Below are 25885 nucleotides of genomic sequence, written 5' to 3'. Positions count from 1 at the left end.
CCCAACTAAGATATAATTACCCCTTATTGGGGGCAGAACAGCCCTATTGGGTTTATTTCATGGTTAAATGATTCCCTTTTCTCTGTAATAATAAAACAGTACCTGTACTTGATCCCAACTAAGATATAATTACCCCTTATTGGGGGCAGAACAGCCCTATTGGGTTTATTTAATGGTTAAATGATTCCCTTTTCTCTGTAATAATAAAACAGTACCTGTACTTGATCCCAACTAAGATATAATTACCCCTTATTGGGGCAGAACAGCCCTATTGGGTTTATTTATTGGTTAAATGATTCCCTTTTCTCTGTAATAATAAAACAGTACCTGTACTTGATCCCAACTAAGATATAATTACCCCTTATTGGGGCAGAACAGCCCTATTGGGTTTATTTCAATGGTTAAATGATTCCCTTTTCTCTGTAATAATAAAACAGTACCTGTACTTGATCCCAACTAAGATATAATTACCCCTTATTGGGGGCAGAACAGCCCTATTGGGTTTATTTAATGGTTACATGATTCCCTTTTCTCTGTAATAATAAAACAGTACCTGTACTTGATCCCAACTAAGATATAATTACCCCTTATTGGGGGCAGAACAGCCCTATTGGGTTTATTTCATGGTTAAATGATTCCCTTTTCTCTGTAATAATAAAACAGTACCTGTACTTGATCCCAACTAAGATATAATTACCCCTTATTGGGGCAGAACAGCCCTATTGGGTTTATTTAATGGTTAAATGATTCCCTTTTCTCTGTAATAATAAAACAGTACCTGTACTTGATCCCAACTAAGATATAATTATCCCTTATTGGGGGCAGAACAGCCCTATTTGGTTTATTTAATGGTTAAATGATTCCCTTTTCTCTGTTATAATAAAACGGTAACTTGTACTTGATCCCAACTAAGATATAATTACCCCTATTGGGGGCAGAACAGCCCTATTGGGTTTATTTAATGGTTAAATGATTCCCTTTTCTCTGTAATAATAAAACAATACCTGTACTTGATCCCAACTAAGATATAATTACCCCTTATTGGGGGCAGAACAGCCCTATTGGGTTTATTTAATGGTTAATTGATTCCCTTTTCTCTGTAATAATAAAACAATACCTGTACTTGATCCCAACTAAGATATAATTACCCCTTATTGGGGCAGAACAGCCCTATTGGGTTTATTTAATGGTTAAATGGTTTTAAGCAGACGTAAGTTATGGAGATTCAAATTACAGAAAGATCCCTTATCAGGAAAACCCCAGGTCCTAAGCATTCTGAATAACAGGTCCTAAACCTCTACCATATTAGCCATTGAAATAGCCTGGGTGCTTCCAAAGCTTGCAATGTTTACTTACTCAGGTGACTTAACTAATAAAGGGTATCTCCTAACCTTACCTTTACCACTTTTACAATTACTTCACACTATTGCAGCTGATAAACTACAACTCCCATAATGCCTCTCCTCTCTCTTGCCAGGGAATTCCTCTCACTTGCCGGGGAATTCTGGTAAATGTTGTTCCGCTACCGCTAAGGGCGCAGTTGTTCCGCATGCAATGCTAACCTCCAGCCACCAGAGGCCGCTGTGGGGAGTTACTGTATGTTCGCTATGCGCTGTGACTAGCAGTAGAGCGGCGGGCACGCTGGTGTGTGTGCGCGTCACTTTGCACAACAAGCCGGAGGCCGCTTTCCCCGTTTCTCTCCTTGCTACACCGTGCGGGCCCGGGGCCCCTAACCAGCAGCCAGGATGCCGCGAATTATGATAAAAGGCGGGGTGTGGCGGAACACCGAGGTGAGAGGGGTTATGGCGTTGTGTAGCGGCTCAATGAACTCACATGGGCGCCTTGATATTTCCAACAGGGGATTCTGGGAGTTGTTGTTCACAGGGTCCCAGCTTGTGCTTTGGCCTTTTCCCTGTTAGTGTTTCAGGATTGTAAAGCTGACCAATTGCACAGGAGTATTTGAGTGAAGCTGAGCTGCTTAATTATAGGAAATAATAGTGTAATTTAGGTGCAGGTAACTAGTTCAATGTGCCTCTATGGCCTGTAGAGAAAGCCAATATAGGTGGGCCAACTTATACTACAACTCCCAGCATCCCATTGCTCGCCAGATTGTTTTGTGATCGAATTCCAACCAAGGTGTGTTTTCCTATAGCAACGAATCAGCAGATTGCATTGGTTGTCAATTGGTTGCTATGGACTGCAGCCACTGGGGGTTATGCCTTAGCTATTTGCATTATAGTCTCAGTCTTCATTTTTAATGTGGGGTTTTTATTTTAAATGATTAAGCTGTTTGTTCAGCAGCTCTCCAATTTTGAATTTCATCTGCTATCTGGTTGCTAGGGTCCACTTCATCCTAGCAGCTAAGCAGTGGTGTGGAAGGTGAATAGAAGAATGGTCTAAATAGAAAAGTAATATAAAGTAAAAAAAAATAAAATTGGGCTCAGTGCCCTACGTTTTGAAAGATGGATAGGGACAGAGGGGAAGGGAAATCCATCAAAACCTTTAAAAAAAAAAAAAAAAAAAAAAAAATATATATATATATATATGCATTTTGCTTCATACTAAGATACCCCTGTACCCTATGTCTCCCTCACTTCTCATGTGTGGTGTTGATATACTATAACGCACTTTCCTCTTTATTTTCTCAGGATGAAATCCTCAAAGCGGCTGTTATGAAATATGGGAAAAACCAGTGGTCTCGTATTGCTTCCTTGCTGCACAGGAAATCGGCCAAACAGTGCAAAGCCCGATGGTACGTCCCGGCCATTATAGCCACGGGCCCGTAGCGTTCCATACGTTCCTGTTCTAATATGAAACCAGATAAACTGCCCCGCAACAGCTGGTATTCTGCATTGGTGGAAGGGGGGGGGGGTAAAGAGAATGGGCAAAGCAGGCATGGAAAGGGTTACACATGCACATAATGCACTGACAGTCTATCCATATTGTCTGTAATGAAGGGCATGGTCATGTGACTGAACATTGGGCTGTAAAGCTCTGCGTATATTGATGGCGCTATATAAATAATGATAATTTGGGTTACACCTAGAAATGCACCTTGAAGAAATGTGTATACATACATGTAGCAATATGTATTGCTACAATACATACATACATACCTACCTACATACATACCTATGTACATGCATACATACCTATATACATACATATTGATATATTAGCCCAATATTGCACCCTGAAAACATTTAGGAAATTGTTTCAGTGTGTAATCTTCTGCTATGAGCATTTAAAGTATTTTAAGTTTTTTAAAAAGTAAACATAATTTCAAGCAGTATATATCAATTAAAAGTATGCAGCCTTTTCATGGTTTTTAATGTAATAATATGGTTTGGAACAGTTCCCTAAGCCCCGCCCCCTGTTCCCCTGCTGATCTGGCTGGCTACTTTGTGACTCAAATAAAATGTAACAGTAGTCGCCTGTCCCCAGCCTGCCTTCAGCCTTCATCCTCCCAATCCCACAATCCCCTGCTGCACACGTGATGTCAATAAGGAAAGGAACATCCTAGTGCAATGCATTGTGGGTTATGTAGTTCCTGCATGCTGTCTGTAAGCTGTGGAGAAGTTGTTACAATCTGTAACATCAGTGTTTTAGTCCCTTCTCCCCTGCCAGGATTTCAAATGATGCAGAAAGAGAAGGACTGTTTTGCAGCTGGATTTCAGCATATAAAAATGGTATTTATTTTTACTTTTTGACGGAACAGATTTCAGTGATAGGTATATTAGGGATTTCTGTGTTGTGTGGGGCTCTTTAACAAAAAACAGAGTGATATCACAGTCAAATTAAGTTCCATGCTTTCACTTAGATTTGTTGGCAGACAAGCTAACAATTACCAAGTGCCCTTCTGAATATCTGTAGTAACATTGGTTGCTAAATTCGTTTAATGTCTCTGTGACAGGTATGAATGGCTTGACCCAAGCATCAAAAAGACAGAATGGTCCCGAGAAGAAGAGGAGAAACTACTTCATCTGGCCAAGCTGATGCCAACTCAGTGGAGGACAATCGCTCCTATCATAGGAAGAACAGCCGCCCAGTGCCTTGAGCACTATGAATATTTACTGTACGTACCATTCATTCTGAAAATGTACATTTGAATTGTTGTTGAGCAGTTTGAACAGTTGTTTTCTGATACAGCAGTGTGAATACGTTCCCATTCTATCAGGCAAGAAGTAACTGTACCCTTAACCAGAAGAGGAATTTGATATGGGTTTTTTTCTTAATCGCTATTGTGTCCTTTGCTTGTTTTTACCCCATACTGAGGTATAGTTTACCAGCCCAAACCTGATTATTAGGGATTCTGACCATAGCATTTGCTAGTTAAAGGACCAGTAATTTGAAAAATAGATTTGTTAGACATACTGGGATACATTTATTATCTCTTACATGTTAAAATCTTGTGCTGGCCATATATGTTAAAGGAACAGTTCGGTTTGAAAATAAAACTGAGTAAAATAGACAGACTGCGCAAAATAAAAAATGTTTTCGATATAGTTAGGCAAAAATGTAATCTATAAAGGCTGGAGTGGGCAGATGTCTAACATAATAGCCAGAACACTACTTCCTGCTTTCAGCTCTCTAACCTCTTAGTGAGTGACTAGAGGTGGGGCCACATGGGACACAACTGTTCAGTTATGTCCCATATGGCCCCACCTCTAGTCACTGATTGGTTACTGACTGCTAACAGCTTAGAGAGCTGTAAAGGGGAAAGTAGAGTTACATTTTTGTCTAACTATATTGAAAACATTTTTATTTTATGCAGTATGTCTACTTTACCCAGTTTCATTTTTACATTGAATTGTTCCTTTAAGATCCAGTTGACTGGTGACGAAGCCAAATAAGTGCAATATTACTTGCTTAGGCCTCACTGCTGGTAGGCCACATAGTTTGGCCTGTGGACCAATGATAAGCTCACACAGGGAGCTGTTGCAGACCACTTGGGGGAGGACAGTGTTCATGGCACAATAAAAGTTTTCAGACAGTCTGAGTTATATCTAGCCAAGGCCCAGTTATTGGTCATGGAAGCCATTTTTTGGTCCCATCTATAAGCTGCAGACTCAAGCAGGAGTGACTCTTTAGAAGTCCTGGGGGTGGGGGTTGACAAAAGATTACAATATATTCTAGGTTACTCTAACATTTGCCCATGTCCTTAAAGGAGAACTAAAGAAATAAAATAGAAATGTTGTACATTATGTTTAGGGCTCCTGTATCAGCCCAAGGCACCCACAGCCCTTTAGCAGGGAAGATCTGTGCCCCCAAAGATGCCCCAGTTAGCTTAGGTACCCACTCACACTATACTTTGTGTATATGTGTGTATATATATATATATTCTGCTTAATATTTCCTGACAGCCTCTAAGCTTAGTTTATCAACAGCTGCCCAGAGTCCGTTGAGCATGTGCGCGTCTCAGACTCTTTTGATAAAATCCAACATGGGGAGCCCCTGTGACAACTGTAAAGACCTGGATCATTGCTGCTATAGAGATGCTGAACCCTTAGGCTGGTGCAATAAGTTCATTATTCAAAATAGGGCATTTCTAGCCATATTAATTTGTAGGGTTTAGTAGTTCTTTAAGGTTGAATAAAACTAACTGTGAATATGGGTCTTATTTATCTAGAGATAAAGCTGCGCAACGTGACAATGAGGAGGAGTCCGCAGACGATCCTCGCAAGCTTAAGCCAGGAGAAATTGATCCAAATCCTGAAACAAAGCCAGCAAGGCCAGATCCAGTGGACATGGATGAAGGTAACCTTCTTTCACAGTTAGGGTTTTTGGAGGCCAGTGAATAAGATGCTGTTGGGGGAGGGGGTGGTATGATTGCTGCTATACTTATCAGTACATGAAGACATTTGTTGTCAAGCTTGGATGGAAAGAAGATGCATCTGCTTGTTTTGCAGTAGGGTAGGATTTATGGATTTGGGATATGAAATGAAATAGGGGGCTCTTGATTAACAAGAGCTGGTCTGCCCCTTTGAATTAACAGTGATACATCTTTATTTCAGATGAGCTTGAGATGCTCTCGGAGGCTAGAGCTCGTCTTGCCAACACTCAAGGCAAAAAAGCCAAGAGGAAAGCACGAGAAAAGCAGCTGGAAGAAGCCAGGTACCGTGTTTCTCTGCACACCCTAATTATCTCTTACGCTTCTAGCATTGTGTCTGCATGAATGGAGATTATTCATGTGGCATCATAAGCACTTCAAATTACTTTGAAATAATAAATCTTTTTTTTTTCTTTTTAAAATAACTATACAGCCCCCAAAATAAAACACCTTTTTCCCTGCATGCTGATTAATTTTATTTCTCTATTACAAGCTGCTGAACAGCAGTTCTTTTAGTTACTTCCTTGTCTTGTGTAAAACTCTGCCTCCTTTTGCTTCCCTTCTCTCTGACTACGATGACCTCAAAAAGGGTGCCTACTTGGCATGCTCGCTGCCTCTGCTCCAATTAAATTTAAACAGGAATGCGCAGTATGGAGCAGAGGCAGTGAGCATGCCCTGTAGGGCATCTGATAGAGAAGGAGGGCTCAGAAAGCAAAAGGGGGTGGAGCTTCATGCTAGACAAGGAAATAACTAAAACTGCTATTCAGCTGCTGAAGAGAAAAATAAATCTGCGTGCAGGGAGAAAGGTTTGCTATTCTGGGGGATATTTAGAGTAATTTTAGCGGATGTTAAAATAAAAGGTTTACTTATAATTAAGTGGTTAGTACCTGTACTCAGCACCCGTATCTTGTCAATATCATGGAATGGATATATTTGGGTACACTGTGTATACAGGTTGGAAATCTTGTATTCAGCCCCTTTCTACCCTTTTTCCAGACGTCTTGCAGCCCTACAGAAGAGGAGAGAGCTTCGAGCTGCCGGAATCGAAATTCAGAAGAAGAGGAAAAAGAAGCGCGGCGTGGACTACAACGCCGAAATCCCATTTGAAAAGAAGCCTGCCCCCGGGTTCTATAATACATCTGAAGAAAACTATGATGCCTTGAATGCCGACTTCAGAAAACTCCGCCAGCAAGACCTGGATGGCGACCTCAGATCGTATGTTTTGCTGTCTGCTAATATGTATTTCTGAATATATCAGGGAACTGCCTTATTGCTTCATTCCAACAGTTGCGCAATATCCCCCCATAAAAGGCATAACGTTTGCCCAGAAGCAGTAACGCATTGCGATCAATAAGATCTTTGCTTTTAAACTGGTGACCAGTATATTCTACCTGCTGATTGGTTGCTATGGGTTACTGCTTCTTGGCAAACTTTGTGCCTTTTATTACATAACCCCATAGGTAGTAGAAGTTATATTGTAAGGCTACAAAAATGTAATGCTAAGCTAGAGATATCAATCGGTTTTGGGTAATACTGACATGTCATTGAAAGGGGAATTCAACCTGTTATTCCTTTCTTGATCAATCAGAGAAAAGGAAGCAAGAGACCGGAAGAAAGACAAACAGAACATTAAAAGGAAGAAGGAATCTGATTTGCCATCAGCCATTCTTCAGACAACTGGGGGAGTCTCGGAACTTACTAAGAAGAGAAGCAAATTAGTTCTGCCTTCCCCTCAGGTTTGTACAGGATGGCAAAGCATAGTGCCAAGTAGGCGTGTCATATGGAATACCGCAGCCCAATCAAATAGGGGCATTCATTGAAAATGAGCTGCATATTGTAGATAGTGGTAACTGGTGTTGGGAGGGACTTTAAGTTCCTGAATCCATCACAGAGAAAAGTAAGGTTGGAAAATGGTTTCTGCTTGGCACAGGTAATGCTGAAAAAAAGTTGTTTAATTTACAGTGGAGGAAATAATTATTTGACCCCTCACTGATTTTGTAAGTTTGTCCAATGACAAAGAAATGAAAAGTCTCAGAACAGTATCATTTCAATGGTAGGTTTATTTTAACAGTGGCAGATAGCACATCAAAAGGAAAATCGAAAAAATAACTTTAAATAAAAGATAGCAACTGATTTGCATTTCATTGAGTGAAATAAGTTTTTGAACCACTACCAACCATTAAGAGTTCTGGCTCCCACAGAGTGGTTAGACACTTCTACTCAATTAGTCAACCTCATTAAGGACACCTGTCTTAACTAGTCACCTGTATAAAAGACACCTGTCCACAGAATCAATCACAAACTTGGTCATCAATTACAAGAAACGTTTGACCTCTGTGCTTGCAAACAAGGGTTTTTCCACTAAGTATTAAGTCTTTTTTTGTTAGAGGGTTCAAAAACTTATTTCACTCAATGAAATGCAAATCAGTTGCTATCTTTTATTTAAAGTTATTTTTTCGATTTTCCTTTTGATGTGCTATCTGCCACTGTTAAAATAAACCTACCATTGAAATGATACTGTTCTGAGACTTTTCATTTCTTTGTCATTGGACAAACTTACAAAATCAGTGAGGGGTCAAATAATTATTTCCTCCACTGTAGATAGTTTATGTAATCCTTCTCCATTGCCAGGACCTCACTCTTTTCTAACTTAATCCCTGCTTTAGTGATCAGACACCGTAAACATTTTAAAAAAATAGCCTTAAAACAGTTTCCTATAGGTAATATCCTAGTTACCAAGCTGGTTGATCAGTGCATTTAAGGGCGAAGACACACAGAGCTTCTAGTAGCAGCTACTAAAATAGACAATGCCGATCATTTACTGATAACTGTCTCAGTATTGTCTATGGCAGGGTATTTTCTGGGGTTTAGTAGCCATGAAAAAGTAGCAGCTACTAGTAGCTCTGTGTGTCTTCACCCTTATTGGACAGATATTAGCTGCTAATTTGGCCCTTGCAGAACAAGTTGGCAGTTTTTTGGCCATGCAGTGTTTAAACAGCCCGTCTGATAGCTAACTTAAAATTTACCAGATAGCTATCGGGACGTATTTGCATAGGCAGTAATTATAATCTGATGTTGGTCGGGGCCAAATGACCAGCAGACATTACATGCCTAGCTAGCTTTAGGTGACGTTTCAGTGCAAGTATATGGCAGCTTTGCAACTTTGGGAATTACTTAAAATCTCAAGGCTGGCAGTGGAATGCGGGATTGGTGGGTGGGGCACTTGGCATGCCAATTTTATGGCAAGTTTTACTTTTAGTTGTTTAAAAAGAAAATAAATGATACATCTTTCATTAACTGTGCAGAAACTCCTGATAAAACAAAGACTCCATAAACTGTTCCATATGTATTAGGGACATTATTCTTTGTTTTTTTAATGTAATGGAAATAGAGTTACATTTGGAAGTACTTAATTCCTGGGGTGCAGGTGATTCTTGGGAAATAATTGGGGCCAATGCAGCAGTCAGAAAAGCACTACCCATCCCAAAGGGGTTGTTCTTTGAGTTAACGTTTAGTATGATGTAGAGCGTAATATTCTGAGACAATTTGCAATTGGTCTTAATTTTTATTTGTAGTTTTTTAATGTTTTGAATTTCTGTTCAGCAGTTTTCCAGTTTGGGGTTTCAGCAGTTATCTGGTTGCCAGGGTGTAACTTACCTTAGCAACCAGGGAGGGTTTTGAATATGAGACTGATATATCAATAAGAGGGAACCTGAATAGTAAAAAAAGTAACAATAAATTGTAGCCTCACAGAGCACTAGTTCTCAGTAGTGGCTTCCGGGGTCAGTGACCCCCATTTAAAGCTGGAAAGTGTCAGAAGAAGGTGGCACATTATTCAAAAACTATCGACCAACTGCAAAGTTGCTTAGAATTGGCCAATCTATAGGGAATCTCTAAGGAATGTGTTGTGTGTAACCCACCTTGTGTTTTCAATGATAAATACGTGTGGCGAGAAACATGCCCCGGAATGACACTTTCTCCTGTTGCATTAGATTTCAGATGCTGAACTGGAAGAAGTGGTAAAGATCGGGCAAGCGAGTGAAATAGCTCGTCAGACGGCAGAGGAGTCGGGTATAACCAATTCCGCTTCCAGCACGTTACTGTCGGAATACAATGTCGCCAATAATAGTGTGGCCCTCAGGACGCCCAAGACACCAGCCGCGCAGGACCGCATACTGCAGGTACATGGGTGCTTCCACGCTGTGACGGGTGCAATGTTTCTAAATTATATTCAGTTCTGTTATTTTGTAGAATTTTTTTGTTCCTTGCCTTCTTTTTTTCTTTTTATTCTTCTGAACTCTTTTCCCTCCTTAAGATAAAACCACCTTTCTTCTGGTCTGAAGGGATGCACTTTTGTCCCATGGCTTTCACCAGGAGATAGTGTAATTTAATATACAGGTATGGGACCTGTTATCCTGAATGCTCGGGACCTGGGGTGTTCTGGATAAGGGATCTTTTCGTAATTTGGATCTCCATACCTTAAGTCTGCTAAAAAATCATTTAACCATTAAATAAACCCAATAGGGCTGTTCTGCCCCCAATAAGGGATAATTATATCTTAGTTGGGATCAAGTACAGGTACTGTTTTATTATTACAGAGAAAAGGGAATAATTTAACCATTAAACCCAATAGGGCTGTTCTGCCCCCAATAAGGGGTAATTATATCTTAGTTGGGATCAAGTACAGGTACTGTTTTATTATTACAGAGAAAAGGGAATCATTTAACCATTAAATAAACCCAATAGGGCTGTTCTGCCCCCAATAAGGGGTAATTATATCTTAGTTGGGATCAAGTACAGGTATTGTTGTATTATTACAGAGAAAAGGGAATCATTTAACCATGAAATAAACCCAATAGGGCTGTTCTGCCCCCAATAGGGGGTAATTATATCTTAGTTGGTATCAAGTACAGGTACTGTTTTATTATTACAGAGAAATTAAATATTTTTTAAAAATGTGAAATATTGTGAATGTGAATCTTTCTGGATAATGGGTTTCCGGATAATGGGTCCCATATTTGGTGTAAACCAGCACAATTGGCCAACCTTTGTTCAACAACTTGGACTTTACATACCCTATATTAACTTACTTTATCTTTTCTGGATTTTCTCTGTTTCACTAATGCCATTTTTTGATTACTGTGGACCAAAACTGTACTTCCAAGATATAATTCCCCTTTCCTGCTGTAAATCTATAGCCATTGCTAAAGTACTGCAAAGGTCCAGTCAGGCACACCCAGCCAGACCAGCATCCCCAGGGGAACTCACTCCCGCACTTTTGCTGGGTACCCAGACAGGTTGCCTGCAGGCTGTCCACACACACAGGAAATTGAGGACCTTCTGTCCAAAACACGACCAAACAGACAGAAAATTGAGGACCTTCTGTCCAAAACCCCACCAAACAGACAGGAAATTGAGGACCTTCTGTCCAAAACCCCACCAAACAGACAGGAAATTGGGGACTTTTTTTAAAAAATGGTCACATAAGTTTACAATGTGCGCACAGCGATAAAGGAATTAGAAGAAACTGACTGAAACTCATCTGCTACTAGTTCTGAGTTCTACAAAGCGTGCATTATAGCTCAAAGTGCCTTTCTCTGCACCCACCCCCTATTTTTGTACCTTACAGGAAGCGCAGAATCTGATGGCCCTCACCAATGTGGATACACCATTAAAGGGAGGTCTCAACACTCCTCTTCACGAAAGCGATTTTTCAGGAGTTACACCTCAAAGACAAGTGGTACAGACGCCCAACACTGTGCTGTCCACACCATTCAGGTATGAGGAACACGCTAGTGCCTTCTGTAAAATTGGGACATTTCATTTTTATATATTTTTATTCATATGCCTGGAATGTTCCCAGTGGGACGGCCTTTTCTCGTTAGTTTTAAGCCACTAATTGTTAGGTCAGTGTTTGTCATTTCCTTTCCAAGTCTCTCTCCCCTGCTGCCCATGTATTCTAGTGCCAACAAAGCACTCAGGGCAGCAAATGTACAAATACCCCTGGGGTCCTGCATTGCAGAACATTATCCAATTCATTTGGGGGACCCTAGGGATTTGTATGAAAGGGCCCATGTGAAAAGGAAGCTTTAGCTTAGAGACGCAAACCTATTAAAATGGTGACCTTTGAGTGCATGGAGCCCAGCACACGCAAGAGGCACATCCTCCTCTTATCTCTGGGGGATTTTCATTTTAGTCACTAGATTAGAAAGTAATTAGATTAGAGCAGATTTGGAACAGGATATCTCTGTTGATTTAAACCAGTTGTAGTTTTTAGCTCTTCTCGAAGAGACAGAAGCTTAATAAACAGTATTTTGAGGCATTGTATTTAAAGGAGAACTAAAGCTTAAAAAGATCTCACTATGTACTTTGTACTGTCCCATCAGTTCAGCAGCCCTGTAATGTGAATGATCCAGGCAGCTCCCCCTCCTTTGGTCTTATGAGGCCATCTTTCCAGTGTCAGTGGCACTGCACATGCTCAGTGTGCTTTGGGCTAATACACATTGGCAGAATGTCATAGAAGTTGATGCTACAGAGCTGAACTAATTACTAATCAGCCTTTTATATTGTACTTATTCTGTATATTGTCAGTGAGTCCCAGGTAAGTGACAGCTGCCCAGAACATGTGCTGTAAATCAGAAGATGGGGGGCTACTGGGGGCATCTTTGGGGGAACAGACCTTCCCTTCTAAAGGGCTGTGGTGGTCTTGGGCTGGTTCATAACCCTAAGACATATAGCCTGTACCTAGGGTGACTGGCCAGCCTAAAGTGCATATCAGTGTTTTTGTCTTAAATGTATTTTATTATGAATATGTTTATTATATTATGGGTTCTTCCATGACATTATAGGAATGGGGGGGTCCTAAACATGTAAGTGCCACTAAGCATGCAGGGTAGGTAAGGAAAGTCACCAATTACATACACTTCGAGTAAATGTAATTCAAATCTAATGCATATGTGTCTAATAGGAATGGCTCACTCAGGGACAATAGTAACTGGCTGGAGCAGTTTCATCATTTCCTATGGTGCAAGTGTTCAGTTATGAGCCCATAGGAATCAAGGAATCCTACTTCCAGCAACTACAAGTCTTTATGAGGCGTAGGCTTTAGGCCGCTACAGCTGGCAATGTTTCAGCCTCTCTTGTTACTAAATACATACCCTGTTTCCCCCGAAAATAGGACATCGTCCGAAAGTAAGGCACCCCCCGATAATAAGACACCCACCTAGGGCTGGGCGATAAATCTGTACTGTATTCTTCTTCATGGAAAAATAAGACATCCCCTGAAAATAAGACCTAGTGCATATTTTGGAGCTTAAAAAAATATAAGACAGTGTCTTATTTTCGGGGAAACAGGGTAATTGCGGCCAAACATTTTGCTGAAAAGTCTTTATAACGCCAGCAGCCTTGTGGCGTATTTATCCTTTATGTCAATTAGAAAAGGTTTGGTGAGCTAATAACCTTTTTTTGTTTGTTTTCTAAAGAACACCTTCCCAGAGCTCGGAAGGAATTACCCCTCGGGGTGGCATGACTCCCAAACCAGTTATAGGGGCTACACCTGGAAGGACTCCGCTGCGGGACAAGCTGAACATTAATCCAGAGGATGGGACAGTGGATTATAATGACCCCTCTTACATAAAACAAATGGTGAGAAAAACAAATCTGTTTTGTCCGCAGCCAACTTCTAGCTTCTATAGCACATTTAGGGTAAAGACACACACAGCTACTAGTAGCAGCTACTACTTGTGGCTACTAAAAGAGACAATGCTGATCATTTACTGATAACTGTCTCTACGTGTGTTTTAGCAGAGGCAATTCTCAGTATTGTCTATGGCAGGGTATTCTCTGGAGTTTAGTAGTTTTGAAAAAGAAGCCGCTACTAGTAGCCCCATGTGTCTTCACCCTTATAGGGACAGAGCAAGCTAGTTAGTATTAGTGTTAGTATTTTTTCCCATAAATATGGCTGTAAAATGCTTGGTGCATTAGCTTGGATATAGGGGGAAAAGGAAATGTGCATTATGAACCTATTCTATTCACCATTGTACTTCATCTTGCAATAGCAAATGTCTCCGTTACCAACTTTACCCCCTTTGTATATTAACAGGAAAGGGAATCTCGGGAGCACCTGCGGCTCGGCTTGCTCAACCTCCCAGCGCCAAAAAATGACTTTGAGATCGTATTGCCGGAAAATGCAGAGCGGGAGCTGGAGGAACGAGATCAAGACGATTCCTTCGTAGAAGATGCTGCTGACATAGAGGCCAGAAAGCAGGTTTGATGTTTTGTGTTTTAAATGGAGTTTCACTTACATATATACTTACATATACACTTACATACATACATATACTGATATACAAGTTAAAAAAACATGGCACTGAACGAGCAGCTCTTTGGCTGACGGGGCACCATTACAGTATTTTGCACCAAATGAGGCAACTTACTGAAGTGTCATACTGGATGCACTGCAAGTTGTATCATTTTTGTTTTTCTACAGCACTACTAGTATATACCAGTCTGTATGTGAAAACAGTTCAGTTATAGAACAGACAAGGTAATGGTACAATAAGGCAGTGATCCCCAACCAGTGGCTCGGGGGCAACATGTTGCTCACCAACCCCTAGGAATTTGCCCATAGTGGCTTCATAGCAGGAGCTTATTTTGGAATTCCTGGCTTGGAGGCAAGTTTTGATTGCATAAAACCCAGTGTAATGCCAAACAGAACCTCCTATAAGCTGCCTGTCCTTATAGGGGCTACCCAATAGCCAATCACAGCCCTTATTTGCACCCCCAGGAACTTTTTTTAATGCATTTTGTTTACATATCAATGTTAGGGTCTAACGGAAAGATGTCCGTGTCCTGTTGAGGTTCTGGGCAACCAGAATTCCTGCCCATCCTTCCTGATATCTGAAGAAGTCTGAATTGGTATAGGTTCTGGACGAAAAAAAACCCATAATTGTTCTGGCTAATGCCTGTATAGTAAAAAAGGACAAGAAAATGTAATGGCCTCCTATAGCTGTTATAGGGCACCAGCAGTTTTCCTTTCACTATAGTAGACTGGCCTCTCTGCTTACTTTATGTATATGTAGCGAGGTGATCCCATAATTATCTGAAAATGTGAATTTAAATTTCAGGCGATCAGAGAAGCGCAACGAGCAAAGGAGCTCAAGAACCGGCACAACGCAGTGCAAAAGGATTTGCCTCGACCATCAGAGGTGAGCGGCTGCAATCATCCAATAGCATTACAGAGTCTCAGAAGCCTGACTGGCTCATAAAGGGTAATGCAACCAACTGCAGCAGGGAGTACCAGGGATGCTCCCCGGGGGCAGAGAAAACCTGGTCTAATGCATTCATTAGTCAATGCAATGCAACCTGCTGATTGGTTGCTCTGTGTCGCTAGCCCCATAGCAAACTTTACACCAAGGGGTATATTTATTACTGTGTGTAAGCCAACATCACCGTTGATGTTGCCCAAAGCAACCAATTAGCAATTAGTTTTAATGGTCACCTATAAATTAGAAAACAACAGCAAAGATCTAAATGGTTGCCATGGGCAAGATCACTAGTGATGATGGGTAACATCAGTATTGGGCACAACCAACCTGCCAGGAGCTTCCTAAATAAGGTCCCAAATTCACTCATATCTGTATTTTAGGTGAATAAAACGATCCTGAGGCCTGTCAATGTGGAGCCGCCGCTTACAGATCTGCAGAAAAGCGAAGAGATGATCAAAAAGGAAATGATAGTGATGCTCCATTACGACACCATCCACAACCCTTATGCCGATAACGTCGGGGGAAAGAGAGGGAAGGCTCCCGGCTCAGCGGCTACCAATGCAGAAAGCCTTGCCTTCCTCGAACAAAGCCCCTATGATAAGTTTTCTAAGGAGGAACTCAAGCTTGTAAGTGCCATAATTCCCTGGGTGTACATTCTCTTATTGTATGGGGTAACATGGACATAGAGATGGCAGGGTTATCCAGTACAGGTATGGGACCTGTTATCCAGAAAGCTCAGGACCTGGTGGTTTGGATCTCTATTCCATAAGGCTACTAAAAAATAATTAAAATGTTAATTAAACCCAATAGGACTGTTCTGCCCCAATAAGGGGTAATTATATCTTAGTTGGGATCAATTACAGGTACTGTTTTATTATTACAGAGAAAAGGGAATCATTTAACCATGAAATAAACCCAATAGGGCTGTTCTGCCCCAATAAGGGTAATTATATCTTAGTTGGGATCAAGTACAGGTACTGTTTTATTATTACAGAGAAAAGGGAATCATTTAACCATTAAATAAACCCAATAGGGCTGTTCTGCCCCAATAAGGGGTAATTATATCTTAGTTGGGATCAAGTACAGGTACTGTTTTATTATTACAGAGAAAAGGGAATCATTTAACCATTAAATAAACCCAATAGGGCTGTTCTGCCCCCAATAAGGGGTAATTATATCTTAGTTGGGATCAAGTACAGGTACTGTTTTATTATTACAGAGAAAAGGGAATCATTTAACCATTAAATAAACCCAATAGGGCTGTTCTGCCCCCAATAAGGGGTAATTATATCTTAGTTGGGATCAAGTACAGGTACTGTTTTATTATTACAGAGAAAAGGGAATCATTTAACCATTAAATAAACCCAATAGGACTGTTCTGCCCCCAATAAGGGGTAATTATATCTTAGTTGGGATCAAGTACAGGTACTGTTTTATTATTACAGAGAAAAAGAATACAATTTAAAAAAAATTGAATTGTTTGATTAAAATGGAGTCTGTGGGCGATGGCCTTCTTGTAACTCAAAGCTTTCTGGATAAATGGTTTAAAATACCTGTGTTTTGTTTGAAGCAGATTTCTGTTGTGCTGTGACTTCTATTAGCTCTGGTTGCTGTAGAACTTGTTTCATTTTCTGTTACCAGAGCAGGAACAATACAATCTTTTGAACTAGGATGCAGTGCTACGATTTACTAAAGGTAGCAAATAAGAGGTTAATTTAATGCAGAGGGTTACAATGTGTAAGTACTGGCATAAACCTTAGACTGATAAGCTGCACACTTACATGCGCTTCCCTCTCTCGTACTGTGATAGGCGGAGGATCTCCTGCAACAAGAGATGGAAGTGGTGAAGCAAGGTATGGGCCACGGGGACCTCTCCATCGACTCCTACAATCAGGTGTGGGAGGAATGCTACAGCCAGGTGTTGTACCTTCCTGGGCAAGGGCGTTACACACGGGCCAACCTGGCCAGCAAGAAGGACAGGATTGAATCGCTTGAGAAGAGGCTAGAGGTAGGTGTGCCTGGGAACGCCGGGCATGGGTCTTCAACAGGCAGCTTAGGCAACAATGTATAGGACCAAACTGTCGACCTGGTCAGCTGATATTTGGCCAAATGCATTAGGTCTGTTCATATGTTCCTTTACCTGTGGTCTCTGGTATAATCTGTGGATAAATTACTGCATTTGCACAATTTGGCCCAGCATTTGGAAGGTCTAAATCGGGCAATGATCTTGCTTTTGTTCGTTTTTTTTTTATTATTAAATAGACAACAGAGAGAGTTTACTAACTCTTTAATAACCCAATATTCTTAATAAAGGATGCACATTGAAAGCAACTAGATCAGTAAGTCTCTTTAAAAAGAAAAAACTGGTGCATTGCAGAACCTACCAGCAGATGGCAGTAGTGCTCTTTCTAACTTTCAATTCAATATATTTCTAAAGCTTTTTTTCTAACAGGCTCAGACAGGCTGTTATTATCATAATGTGTTAAATGTGCCAAACTAGTTAAATCAGCACATAGGTAACAATAAGCTGTCTGAGCTGTGGGGGGAAATCAAGCAGATATAAGGGTAAGGAAGGTCGTGCATACAAAGCTATTTAGGTAACATAAAGTAAACTTGGAAACTGCGTAAGGCTACAGCAAATGTCACAACGGCAGTTTTGCTTGCAAAATGGTAACCGTGGCTTATACTGGCTTCCATGGGGTGAATCAGGGAGTGGGGAAGTATAACTTTGGGTCAGTCCGGCGTTGTAAGGCCAAGGCCTTTGTTGGTTTAATTACTTGACTGACAGCGAGAAGCCAATTCTTTGCTGTTTGCGCCATTTGTGGGAACGCTGGCACTGATAATGATCAGAAATTGGGTTGTAGAATGACTTGCAGCTGCCCCGTTACAAATAGATGCAATGTTGTAATCAATATTAAAGGGGATCTCCACCCCTTTTTGAAAAGAAACATAATTTCAAGCAACTTTGCGATATACATCAATTAAAATATATGCAGCCTTTTCATGATGTTTAATGTAATAATCTGGTTTGGAACAGTTCCCTAAGCCCTGCCCCCTGTTCCCCTGCTGATCAGGCTGGCTACTTTGTGACTCAAATAAAATGTAACAGTAGTTGCCTGTCCTCAGCCTGCAGCCTGCATCCCACAATCCCCTGCTGCACATGTGATGCCAATAAGAAAAGGAACATCTCAGTGCAATGCATTGTGGGTTATGTAGTTCCTGCATGCTGTCTGTAAGCTGGGGGGAAGTTGTTACAATTTGTACATCAATGTTTTAGTCCCTCCTCCCCTGCCAGGATTTCAAATGATGCAGAAAGAGAAGAACTCTTTTGCAGCTGGATTTCAGCATATAAATACGGTATTTATTCATACTTTTTGAAGGAAGAGATTACAGCGATAGGTTTCTGTGTTGTGTGTTTTGGTTCAGAAGCCAAAGTTCCCCTTTAACTGTTAAATGAGAAGGAAAAGTTCAATCACAGGAGGGGTGGCAAATGTTACCCCCCCCAGGGATTGTATTGAATTACCTGATGCCCCAGGCCGATGCTTTTGTTAGCAAAAAACTTCACCAGCCTGGGGCACATGCCGTCCTCTTCCTCCCTTCTTTTTTACCAAATCTAGCGTCCATTTCTTCTTTTCTGGCTTTAAAGTAGATAAGTAGATAAGTGGTTATTGTTACCAAGGCCAACACAGTGGCTAAAGGTACCCATACACGGGCCGATTCTAGCTGCCGATATGGGTCCCTTAGACCGATTCAGCAGCTAATTGGCCCGTGTATGGGCACTACCGACGGGCCTGCCTGACTGATATCTGGCCTGAAATCAGCCAGATATCAATCGGGCAGATTAAAAAGTCTAGTCGGATCGGGGACCGCATAGGCTCGTTGATGCCGTCCCTGGACCGACTTTGCCTATACCTGTTATTATAATTCGATCGTTTGACCCCAAATTAGCCTGGGTTCTCCTAATATCGCCCACCCATATGTGGGGATATCGGGACAAGATCCGCTCACTTGGCAGCATCGCCAAGCGAGCAGATCTGAAGGTGTATGGGCACCTTTAGAGGGGAAGCCAGTAACATTCTCATAGATTTTGGGAGAAAGGGAAATATATATTACTCATAATGGTTCCATTAGACGAGTAGAAAGGGAAAATAAATGGAGGCTTAAATGCTCGAGAGCACCGGCGCTGCTCAGAATGGGCATTCAGCTGTGAAAAGCACTCACTTTATCCCCAGCGCCGGGCAGAACAGGTAAAGAGATTGTGGTCCATTTCCCGATTCCCTTTTTCCCCCTCCTGCCGTGAGTGTTTGTTTATTTGAAGCGCAGCCCAAACACTCTCTCTCTCCCTGTACGTTCAGGTATAAGGAATGCGGCGGCGCTGCCAGATTCCCGAGGATGAGTATGCCAGCCATTCTGCATTCTGATACACGGAGGCATCTGGAACTCATTTGTATTCTCGTGTGATTAAATTATTTGGCAGCGCTCGGCCTAAACGCTAATAAAATATGAGAATTAGAATGTTTTGACAAAGGAAGATTGGAATTGCGGAGCATAAATAAAAAGCTAGAAGGTTCCATTTTTCTGCGCCGTGAAAGGAAGCGTATTATATTCGCCTTCCCCTTAGCGAGAGACATTCGATTCTTACACCCTCGTCTGAGACGCCATTGTGTTTTGTTTTAATAGAATAATCTTTTGGAAATGTGTTGGGGGGGGGAAAATGATTTATGGCCTTTAAAATGATTAACTTGTGTTTTACAGCGGCCAAAGTGAACAAGATGTTTTTTTTTTTTCTTTCGGCCGCTCCCAAGATCCATGTTCGTTTTTCAGGCGTCTCGGTCCCGAACCTTATAAATGAGAGAGGTTATTCTCTTTGTTGATTGGTTGTTTTGCTTTCGGTTGATGGCTCCTTCGAAGGTCCGACCTTTGGTCAGGGCCCCCCTGTAGCTTATTACACACAGTATTACAGATATAGGGAAACGTATAAGGTACGTTATTCAGCCATAGTTCCAAGGATATGTAGGGACACCCAAGTCCCCAGATCCCCACCAAGGGCGGAAGCTTTGATTTATGGTGTATAAGAAGAGCAAATAGGCATTCTTGTTAGATCTCACCCTATATTTCTACTTATACGCCCTGACTTTGACGCCCATATTCAAGTCAAGCATCGTCTTCAACCCAAGCCCGGCCCATTCTGGCGCAAAGCACTGATTTATATACCAGCATCTGACCCACCCATCTCCGACATCGCTGCCAGGGGTTGCTGTCAAAAGTTGGGTTGGAAGAAGTTTGTGGAGGGTCGGGGAGCAGCCTTCACTCACTCAAGAGGCACTGGAGGGGGCAATTAGCCAACCTGATCTGCAGGTTTCTGGCTGACCTGTGCATCACTTCTCCACTACTATTATACAATGATACATAATCTTTAAACTACAACACCAGAGTCCAGCCATACAAACATCTGGATTTCATTTCAAATTCTCAAGTCATTGTCTACATCAGTGCCGACTATTAGTTCATGCCACCCTCGGAGGTTCAGTCTTTGGTCAGGCCCCCCCACCAAGATGGGCATACATGGGCCAACAAAAGCTGCTGACTCAGTCCTTTCAGACCAAGTTGCCATCTTATTGGCGCCAGTTGACGGAGCCCACTCAACCAATATGTAGGTGAAAATTGGGAACATATCCATTGAACAGGTTTGGTTTTCCCATCAAATCAAGGATAGCATTTGCACACTGATGTGGTCCTGCATTAGAAGCAATTATAATCCAATTATTAGCCCGAGGGCCTAACGATCGGATTAGCTGCTTATTGCCTAACTCAAGCTGGTCATCCTGGTGAATGGCCCCACCAAATGAGTGGACCTTTACATGTATGGACAAGATATTGCCAGATAGTTCCAAGAATATCTAGGACAGCAAATGCATTTTCAACCCAATTCTCATCCTAATTTACCTTCAACCTGGAGATCAAACATGTATTCTCCACAAATGTTGCCCCAACTGGGCTCTCAAGGAGGACTCAGCTCCAAAACTTGGGAAGCACAGATCTCTTACTTTTTTTCCTCCATTTTATATATTCCACTCCACTGTTTCACAAATTCACCGTATGTAAGGCCACACGGAAGCCGCCTTGATATTAAATATTTAGGTGCTTGTTTCACTTATCGTAGATTTAGCTATGACCCCTCCTACTTTTCAAGAACGTTACTTTAGAATTTGGTTGTTTCCCCAGTCATTGATGGGGTAAACAATGTGTATGGAATCATTTCACCCTGAGGACACAAATATTCCCCCAACATGTGCATTTGTGGTTGATTAGGGGCAGGTTTGGTGAATGCGGCTTTCCTCTCTGTTTATAAACTAATTAACCCCCCCCCCCACCTTGCGTTGGGGGGTTCCGTCCCATCATGTAAGAGTCAGTTCATGGGATAGAATGTACCCAGTAGCCGACGGAGGGGTTTCGGTTTGAAAGGACTGAGAGCCTTTTTCATGGGAGGAAAGCCGATCCCCCTGCATGTTTCTTTCGGGCTGTTTCACAGGAGGGGGGGGCTCCCGAGGGGCCGAAAAGAAAAATACTGCCCTTGCAGATTTGCATCATTTCTTGCCCCGTGCTGATGGATCTCGCTGTTGTACTTAGCTGCGCTAACACTGAAGCCTTTAAATGCTTTCACTTACTCTCTGTTTGGCCAATTGCTTTCCCGGTGCCGAAGGTTTGACACATACTTGACTTCTCCGGGCTGTCGTAGTGGAAAGTGCGTGCCCTAGCCAAGGGGCCACAGAGCCGGAGGTGGGCACTGTTTAAAGCAACAAGGGCATTTATTATTATTATGTTATTTTGACTACAGAGCAAATACCCTCTATGGCAGTGATCCCCAACCAGTGACTCAGGGGCAACATGTTGCTCCTCAACCCCTTGGATGTTGCTCTCAGTGGCCTCAAAGCAACTGCTTATTTTTGCATTTCTGGTAAGGAGGCAAGTTTTAATTGCATAAAAACCAAGTATAATGCCAAACAGAGCCTTCTGTACACTGCCAGTCCACATTGGGGCTATTAAGTAGCCAATTATAGCACTATAGCATTATTGGCACCCCCAGGAACCTCATTCATGTTTGTGTTGCTGGCCCTGGGGCCAAACGATCAAATTACACCGTTGGGCTCAGTCGGTTCGGGGACCACATCAACGAGCCAATACGGTTCCCGATCCGACTACATTTTTAAACCTGCCCGATCGATATCTGCCCGATTTCAGGCCAGATATCGGTCAGGCAGGCTTTTCGTTAGTGCCCCTACACGGGCCGATAAGCTGCTGAGTCGTTCTAAGGGACCAAGATCGGCAGCTGAAATCGGAACATGTATCTCCACCTTTAAACCCTGCTGCAGTACCCTGTGTTTATGGCATTTACTTGGGTACTTGTTTAAATATTGCAGTACAAAGTATGTTTTATATGCCGTTTCTGTCCCCACTTTAGATAAATCGAGGTCACATGACAGCAGAAGCCAAAAGGGCAGCCAAGATGGAGAAGAAACTGAAGATCTTGCTCGGTGGCTACCAGTCCCGGGCGATGGGGCTTATCAAACAGCTGAATGAGATTTGGGATCAGTACGAACAGGCAAACCTGGAACTGGGAACGTTCGAAGAACTCAAAACGCACGAAGACATCGCCATTCCTAGGAGGATAGAGGTGAGTAGTGGCGGATTCGGTGTATAGACTGCATCCAACATTAGGGCGTCTTATCTAGTAGCATTAAGTCTAAAACAACTGGACTTTTCCCAAGAAAACTCAGAAAAGTCCAGTTTTAGACTTAATTCTACTATATACAGTATATCATGACCTGGATGAATGAGCAGGGTCGTATTTGGATGATGAGCAGGGTATGATTTATAAAGGAGTCGCTTCACAGGATCTAAAATGTAATCTATAAAGGCTGGAGTGGGCAGAGGTCTAACAAAATAGCCAGAACACTACTTCCTGCTTTACAGCTCTCCAACCTCTTAGTCAGTGACTTTAGGGGGGGGGGGGGCATATGGGACATACAGTAACTGTTAGTTTGTGAGCACGCAGGTCAGATTAAAATGCAAACTAACTGAATAGTTAGGTACCATATGGGCCCCCCCCCTCAAGTCACTGATTGGCTACTGACAGCTTAGAGAGCTGAATGCAGGAAGTAGAGTTCTGGCTATTATGTTAGACATCTGCCCACTCCAGCCTTCCAGTTTCAGCACAATTATGCCACCACACACAAGGAAAACTTATGTAAGTCATTCAGTTATGGCTGCGGTACGTACCTGTATTGTATCACTGTTGCCCAGATCTGGACTGGCCCTGGCATTCCAAGTACACAGAGGCCCGAACAGCCCCCCCCCCAGCCCAATAAATAGTAACTGTCTGTGGCACCTTACAGCCCCCCTGGCATTCCCAGTACCCAGAGGCACAAACAGCCCCCCAGCCCAATAAATAGTGACTGTCTATGGCATCTTACAGCAGCCCCTCTGGCATTTGCCAGAACCCACAGATTGCCAGTCCGGGTCTGCTGTTGCCCTTTTTCTTTTAGGCTAGCAACTTACTTTAAATTTGGCGGAGCACATGTTCCCCCTACTGGTTAGCACAGGGCATAGAAAAAGAGCATTTTTGGCAGCTTCTATGAACAAAAAGATTCTTCTGCATTGCGTACAGTTATATAACACACACTGCAGCCGATTATATCTGTCTGATTACGTTTTCATACAAGCATAATTCCTTTTTTGTTTCCCGCGCAGTGCCTGAAAGAGGACGTCCAGCGCCAGGAAGAGCGAGAGAGGGAGCTGCAGCAGAGATTTGCCGAGCTGATGCTGGAGAAGGAAAGCTACGAATCCATACTGTGATCCCACCCACGCCATTTCTCAGCCCGTCGGCCGTGTTTGCATGCGCGCATCATTGCTGTCCGTGATTAAAGCACAGAGACCCGCGCTGTGTCGGCTGCTACTTTGTGTCTGCTTCGTTTTTATAAGGAATGTTCTATTTTGTGCAGCAGAACATTCATTTGGCAGCCATCTTGTGTCACCTGTGTATCTCCGAAATCTCCGCTGTGCTCGGTTGGTTTGAAGCAAACTCTGAGACGCGAGTACAGACAAGATGAAGTGCGTTTTTATTTTTGGTTATCGAGAGGCACTCTGTTTTTTTTTGTTATTGAGTTCTCCCAAGTGCAGTCGTTTTCCTGCTTTTATTGGCGGCGTCCGTTTGAGAGTGAATAGTGATACATTAGGATCGTTATATTCTGCCCCCTATGATTGTGAGCTTTCACAGGTCAAACCGAATTGATTCATTCCAGTAAATTCATTTGCCGCTAGTGATAAATTGTTCGTTAATCTCAGAGGTTTCGCCGGAAGATTACTGATGTTAAATAAACAGTCCTGTAAAATGAATGATTGTCTGCGGAGTTTACACAGTCGGTACGTACTGATATATTACATCAAAATGTGCCCCGGAATTGCCTCCGCCACCTCTGAATGTGGTTACTATACGTGTACTGCAAACAAAACCAGTCCTATGGGCCAAACAATCATATTAGCCCGTTATCAACCACCATAGATGGGCATGTATGCAGGAAAATTCGCTCATTAGACTCCAATGGGCACAAAAAGTTGCCATCACTACCTATGGAGTCTAATGAGCAGATTTTCCTGCCTATATGATGGGTAATGATAACTGGCTAATATGATTGTTTGGCCCGTAGGACTTGTTTTGTTTAAAAAAAATAACAGATATTAGAAGTAATCTTGGTTTATCAGTGGTCCCCATACATTATCAATGTGGGTTCTTCTTTGAACACCCAGCCGATGCTCTTGTTTGGACAAAACTGCACCTGGCCGGGGTAAATGCAGGCGAGCGAAGAAGAGCAATGCTTGCTCGCATACGCCCCGGCCATTGCATTTTTCTCCACTGGCCAGGGGGTTCAGGTAAGCAATTACAATCACTCGGGGGGGGGGGGGGGGGGGGGGGGTAGCGGGGGGGTAGCCCCTAGTGATTGTAACTTTTCCTTAAATGACACTAATTCCTCAGTCCATTGTTTTAAAGGAGTAAACCTTGTATTTTAAAATCCCCTGAAATTACTCAAAAGAGCCCCCAGACTAAAGCTGGCCACACATGTGGCGATTTTCGAAACCGATGGTCGCACAAAAGATCGTTCCCACCCACCACTGACGTTCAGGGCTGAATTGTCGGATATGGAGGTAGAAACAATAGGGATTCTACCTCCTTATGTTGATTCAGCCCTGAACGTAGATTTTGCTCCGGCGCCTTCAGTGGCGCCCGATCAAAATCTTCCAACCTGCCCGATCGGCGAGTAGACCGATATCAGCAGCCCCTTGCGATATCGGTTGCCTCACTGACTTGCCATACACGCCCCGAATATTGTACGAAACAAGGTTTTGTATGATATTATCGGTGCGTGTATGGCCAGCTTAAGATACCTTTCTCTTTGCATTCAGCTTTATTTCATTTCTCTGTTACAGCCAGTTCAACTACAGCTCTTTTACCAACTTCCTTGTCTAACATGAAGCTCCACCCCCTTTTGCTTTCTGAGCACTCCTCCTTTCTCTGACTATGAAGTCCTCAAAGAGGTGCCTACTGGGCATGCTCACTGCCTCTGCTTCAATTAAAATCAATCAGGCATGCCCAGTAGGCATCTCTTTGAGGTCGTCATCAGTCAGAGAAGGAGGAAGCAGAAAGCAAAGGGGGTGGAGCTTAGACAAGGAAGTAACTAAAAGAGCTGCATGTAATAGAGAAACAAAATAAATGTGCATGTAGGGAGAAAGG

The 25885-nt window shown here is 42.4% G+C and overlaps 1 protein-coding gene across 1 annotated transcript; it reads left to right on the top strand.

Annotated features, from left to right (window-relative positions):
• The first annotated feature begins 1550 nt into the window (after nt 1–1550).
• cdc5l (cell division cycle 5 like) lies at nt 1551–24492 on the top strand. Its single transcript, NM_001008201.1, is given in 16 exon segments — nt 1551–1790; nt 2649–2752; nt 3914–4075; nt 5630–5757; nt 6015–6114; nt 6827–7045; nt 7419–7566; nt 9823–10011; nt 11460–11608; nt 13312–13474; nt 13932–14096; nt 14956–15036; nt 15477–15722; nt 16907–17104; nt 22559–22771; nt 23848–24492. Coding segments are annotated over 16 exon segments (2415 nt in total). The 5' UTR covers nt 1551–1745; the 3' UTR covers nt 23953–24492.
• Nucleotides 24493–25885: the final 1393 nt, after the last annotated feature.

The sequence above is a fragment of the Xenopus tropicalis genome, chromosome 5 (assembly GCF_000004195.4).
Source record: "Xenopus tropicalis strain Nigerian chromosome 5, UCB_Xtro_10.0, whole genome shotgun sequence".
Lineage (NCBI taxonomy): Eukaryota > Metazoa > Chordata > Amphibia > Anura > Pipidae > Xenopus > Xenopus tropicalis.
The sequence above is the reverse complement of the archived record's forward strand: the minus strand, read 5'-3'. Positions and strand labels throughout refer to the sequence as shown.